The 6,000-nt window shown below is 41.2% G+C and overlaps 1 protein-coding gene across 4 annotated transcripts in view; it reads left to right on the forward strand.

Moving 5' to 3' along the window:
• The window catches only part of LOC124862766 (netrin-1-like), a 64,070-nt gene extending 58,604 nt beyond the window's left edge, over positions 1-5,466 (forward strand). For all 4 annotated transcript variants that reach the window (XM_047356882.1, XM_047356883.1, XM_047356881.1 and 1 more), the window contains one exon: positions 3,225-5,466. In XM_047356882.1, the coding sequence (XP_047212838.1) occupies positions 3,225-3,544 (320 nt within the window). In that variant the 3' untranslated portion in view covers positions 3,545-5,466. The remainder of the gene's footprint in view (positions 1-3,224) is intronic.
• The last annotated feature ends 534 nt before the right edge of the window (positions 5,467-6,000 follow it).

Consider the following 6,000-nt stretch of genomic DNA (forward strand, 5'->3'; position numbering starts at 1 on the left):
CTCTGCACTCACCCAAGGGTAACAGGTCCCTGATCATTCACTCAGTTGATAACCAGAGGGGACAGGGGCTTCTGCGCGCTAATTAAGCAAGCTCTAATTTCATTAGCCCCCTTAGCCTGTTGGTGGCATGCAGTGTCAATCCGCAGCACACCCATAGATCAGCTCGGTAGGAAGTTTGGCTGTAAGGAAGACCCGGCCACCAGCCATTGTTGGAACTTAGGATCATTCCACACTTCCTCTCGTCGGACACAGTGGTTTATTTTCTAACTGGTGTCTATTTAACTTAAAGCAAGTGGCACAAAGTGTGTGTGTGTGTGTGTGTGTGTGTGTGTGTATGTGTGTGAGTGTGTGTGTGTGTGTGTGTGTGTGTGTGTGTGTGTGTGTGTGTGTGTGTGTGTGTGTCAGTGTGGATTGGTGTGTGCCTCAATACTCCCCACAGTCTGAAAACATACTTGAGAGTGAAAGCAAAAGAGGCAAGACACTGACAGGGAGCTCTGGGCCCCTGCGCCACAACCGGGTCTCCTCCACTGAGTCTATCAGTGATCCCTGTCCCTGCTGGATTCTCACGCTGTGAAGTTGGATGGAGTTCTGGGAGCAGAACCCCGGACAGCTCATGAGGTCGGAAACACATCCCGATTCTCCCCGAGCTTTTTCTGTGGCTGCGATGACAAATAGTGGCCCCCTACTTCTACCACCCACCACCCTTTATGTGTAGGGATGAAGGAGAGGCCTGCAGTGAATGGCAGGGCTGTGAGAGCCCGCTCTACTCAGCCCAACAGACCTTCTTTCTGGTGAAATTGTGTGCAATTTGCTCACACTATGCATTGATGAAAACACACTTGAACATCTCAACTCGTAATCTTATTTTTATAGTGCCTTGCAAAAGCATTCGTCACCCTTGAACATTTTCCCATTTGTTCACATTACAATCTCAAATCCTATTTATTTTATTGGGGTTTTATGTGATGGACCAACACAATGTAGCACATAATTGTAAAGTGGAGACAGACACATGGTTTTATTTCTTTTTTTGTTTCTTTGACAAAAATCTGTAAAGCTTATGCACTCATTGTGATGTGCATTTGTTTATACCCCCTGAGTAAACCACCAAACATGCGCATCTAGAGACTGAAACTTTTTCTCATATCTTTAGGTCTATTATCTTCCCATCAACTGTGAGACACTTCCCTGTTCCAGCTGAAGGAAACCTTCACTAGAGGATAATGCTGGGCTAATTTTCTGATTACTAATAATAGTGCTGCAGAAGATGTCTATTGATTGGGATATTGTAACGTAACCCTGCTTTAAACTTCTCCACAACTTTATCCATGTTCTCTAACAAACCTCTGAGGCCTCATATGATACTATTAATTACACACAGGTGGAGTCTCTTTACTAATAAGGTCACGGTTGGTTGGATATAATTTTGGGGTGTCGGTGTATAAGGGGTTTGAGTACCAATACAGGCCACACTTTTTAAAATGTTTTTACACTTTACAATTATGCACTACTTTGTGTTGTTCTAACATCTTGAATCCCACTTAAATCGCTTCTCACAGTTTTAGGTAAAAAGCCCAACCACTTACAGCATAATTAGACATTCCTGGCTAAACTCGCAGAACAAAGCCCTTAAAGCACACATTAGCTGCAATGCTGTTGAGCTGTTTCTACCCCTCATGCAGTCACAATGACATAGTAATAGCAAAATCTGCTTTGGGCTTTACTCTTTCCCTGGTATGAAAATGTCTACCGCAAGCGGTGGCCCGATAGGTACCAGATTTAGGGTGATTTACCGTGTGTTTTCAGATGTTCAGAACTTCAACTTCACACCTGACAGATCAAATGGACAAAAATGGTTTCAGACGTTCTATTAGTTGCAGATGTGGAGTTGTTTGCATTAAATACATTAAAAAGAACACAGAAATCCAGCTCCTCCACTTTTACCCTAGTGACATCAGTTCTCTCCATTGGAAATTAATTGTGTTAGCAAAGGCACAGGGAGTCCCATGGAAACTGTTGAATGTTGGCAAGTGTGTTCACATTGTGGAAAAGGTCAGAGGTCAGAGTTTAAGGGAGGAGCTGTGACATGCTGCTTGTCTCTGAGTCATTTTCACACAATGTTCTCTAAATGCTTTTGAAAAAAAGAAAGTGCTGTGCTGGTTGCATGTATTGGTACTCCTCTTAAAGTCGCGTAAAAACCATTTAAATATATTCGGGTTTTTTTTGGAAAAATCATATTTTCTTACATTATATTTAGTATATTTGTTTTTTTAGGGAAAAAAACACCATGATTAGAAATAATTATTGTTTCCCAAACCCCTGGTGCGAAATTATTGGCACACCTGCTGTCAGTATTTCTGTACCACTAGGAAAGAACATAGTCCTCCCTTACAACATTTCACAAAGATGGAGCACTCCTGTATGCTCTCTGCTACTGTCTCCTCAACTCACTAACAGGTTTTCTCTAGGACTGAGCACTGGAGATTAAGATGGTCATGTAAGAAGGCGTTATTATGTGTCTGGTGGACATATGTCTGGTTTGGACATATGTTTGAGATTTTTATCCCAAACATATGTCCCAATGTCCTAATGATGTGCTATTTTAATTAAGGAGGTGGACTTCCTGATTTTAATTTACAATCTTCTGCTATTTCAAAGAGTTCATGATGCCATGCACTCTATCAAGCCTTGTGGCGCCTTTAAAAGAAAAACAGTCCCACAGCATCACATATCCTCCCCTATACTTGAGTGAGCATGAGTTGTTTTTCCTTATATTCATCGTTTAGTTCATTTCAGTCTCATCTGATCAAAGCACACTGTACACTGGCCTTTTTTGGCATCACTCTTTTTAAAACAGCTGACATGTAGATAGGATCTAATAGTTGTTATGCAGTTACGCCCCACTGAATAACCATACTCCAAATAAAGTTTAGTGTTTCAGTGTCAGATTTTGTTACAGCAATAAAATATGAATTTGGTTTAAATCTTTTCATTTATTCTCAACAGGGGTGTCAAAAATCTGTCTAACATATTTGAAAGAGTTTAATTTTAAACACTTTTTAAAGGAAAGTTGTATAGAGCAATGGATTAATTTGCACTAAACAGTATAAGTCCAAACTCAGTTTGTTTATACGTATTCTTTCTGTGAGACTTGTATCTAATCTTGTTAGCATTCACTTATTGTTCACCAAGGTGGTTCAACTTCTGCTTTTCTTCTCCAACAGCTGTCCAAGTGCACGTTCTCAAAGGAGACAAGGCAGGCGAGTGGTGGAAGTTCACTGTCAACATCCTTTCTGTCTACAAACAAGGGGGACACCGCATCCGCCGTGGAGACCAGCTTCTGTGGGTGCGCGCCAAGGATGTGGCCTGCAAGTGTCCCAAGATCAAGCCTGGGAAAAAGTACCTGCTCCTGGGCACCGACGATGACTCCCCCGGACAGAGCGGTGTAGTTGCAGACAAAGGAAGCCTGCTCATCCCGTGGAAAGACCTGTGGAGTCGTCGGCTGAGGAAGTTTCAACAGCGCGGCAAGAGGGGAAAGTGCTAAAAATGGCTCGTGGGTGAGAGGAGGAGAGAAATCGGTGTGAGGGGTGGCAGCAAGCTGACGCCTCCGCCAGGATTACAATAAGGAGAGGGGAAGGGATAGATGATAGATGAACTGAAATAGATATAAATAAAGGGACAAAAGTGAAGAGTAGGAGAAATGGGGAGTTGACCGAGTGCTGCTGCTCTGAGCTGGAGTAAAAGAGAATAATGTTTTTAGGAACTTTTGTGAAGGAGCTCGTTCTACAGTTGTTCTGTTTCTTTGTATTTGAGGTGTGTTATATTGTGTAATCGCAGAGTTTGCACCTAATTCCACAAACATGATTCAAACAAACCCTTTTAGCCCATGATGTCGCTGTATAAAAACGCACCACGCTGAGCTGCAAAGCTGCTTTTCCTGATTTTGTGAAAAACTGTTTGGAGCTAGAACACAGCATCACAGGACTGTATGCATACTGTATGTATGCAAGGTTGTTCCTACAAATCTGCCAAACTTTGTCTACTTTTACTAAACTATTAACCTGTTCTAAGCAGCTATCTCTGAGTGCCATGTTTCCCAGGAACTTCCTGATTAAGTAGGAGCGTTACCTCATTGGGTTCTGGGAATTAAATGCAATTGAGATCCTTTCCTCTTTGTGTTCAAGTCTCTGCTCAGCTCTTGCCTACGATTCAGGTGCATCTCAATATATTAAAGTATCATCGAGAAGTTAATTTATTTTAGTTATCAGTTCCAAAGTGAAATGCTTATTAGATAGGTTTACTACAAAAAGAGTGGAATGTTTCTAGCATCCATCATAGCTTAGAGTTAATAAAGCTCAAAGTTCAGTGCCTCAGAAAATCTGATCATTACACAAGACCAATAAAACAATGTTTTTAAAACAGAAATCTTGCCCAAATGAAATGTATGTCCGTATAATGTACAATATACATGGGCTGATTTAATAGCAGCAACATAACACCAAGAGATGACATAACGTGCCAAACAATCACTGACTATTGGAAACTTTACACTGAACCTCACACTGGATTGTGTGATACCCCACTCTTCCTCTGAACTCTAGGACCAGATCTGTCAATAAAACTCAGAACAGAGGACTTTTGATCACTAGTTAACAGTTAAGTCCTTAGACCAAAGGTGCTTCAGATGGTATGTCTGTTTTAGGAGTCGTTAAACACAGAAAGATGAGACAGCTGTAGCTGATGTCTAGGACACGTCTCTGTATGGTGGGCTCCTAAAGATCTGACTCCAGTCACAGTCCACACCTTGTCAATCCTCCACCCACCTCTTGAAGTTTGGTGGATGCTGCAGTTATCTCTGTTGCTTGTGCTCCTTCTTCCACACTTTTTCCTCCCACTCAACTTTCCATCAAAAATGCTTGGGTTGATACATCTGTTAATCGCCACCTCTTTTAACAATGACCTTTTGAGGCTTACCAGGGTAAGCATGTTAGTTCAGCAGCCTTCCCATGATTGTGAAAGGGAGAACATTTCTATATTTAAAATAACTTTTTTAGTTGTTCTTATAAGGTAATGTTTTCATTTTCTGAGAAACAGAGGTTTACTCCACAATCAACAAAATCAATACAAAGAATCTATAGGTGAATTTAACTTTTGAAGGTAATTACTGAAATAAAGTAACCATTTGATGATATACTAATTTATTGTGTTGTACCTGCATAATAAGTTATGGTGACCTCTGCAATGTAAAGTAACAGTGTGTGCATAAGTCATTGTTTTTTTGTTTGGTTTTGTAGAAGATGCTGATTTATTGCCTAGATGTAGAGAAGATGTGTCAACGATGCACATACAGTGCCTTGCGAAAGTATTCGGCCCCTTGAACTTTTCAACCTCTTGCCACATTTCAGGCTTCAAACATAAAGATATAAAATTCAAATTTTTTGTGAAGAATCAACCACAAGTGGGACACAATCGTCAAGTGGAATGAAATTTATTGGATGTGTCAAACGTTTTTAACAAATAAAAAACTGAAAGTGCTGCGTGCAATATTATTCGGCCCCTTTATTTTCAGTGCAGCAATCTCACTCCAGAAGTTCAGAGAGGATCTCTGAATGATCCAATGTTGTCCCAAATGACTGATGATGATGAATAGAATCCACCTGTGTGTAATCAAGTCTCCGTATAAATGCACCTGCTCTGTGATAGTCTCAGGGTTCTGTTCAAAGCGCAGAGAGCATCATGAAGACCAAGGAACCCACCAGGCAGGTCCGAGAAACTGTTGTGGAGAAGTTTAAAGCCGGATTTGGATACAAAAAGATTTCCCAAGCTTTAAACCTCCCAAGGAGCACTGTGCAGGCAATCATATTGAAATGGAAGGAGTATCAGACCACTGCAAATCTACCAAGACCCGGCCGTCCCTCTAAACTTTCATCTCAAACAAGGAGAAGACTGATCAGAGATGCAGCCAAGAGGCCCATGATCACTCTGGATGAACTGCAGAGA

Source organism: Girardinichthys multiradiatus, chromosome X (assembly GCF_021462225.1).
Source record: "Girardinichthys multiradiatus isolate DD_20200921_A chromosome X, DD_fGirMul_XY1, whole genome shotgun sequence".
Classification (NCBI taxonomy): domain Eukaryota; kingdom Metazoa; phylum Chordata; class Actinopteri; order Cyprinodontiformes; family Goodeidae; genus Girardinichthys; species Girardinichthys multiradiatus.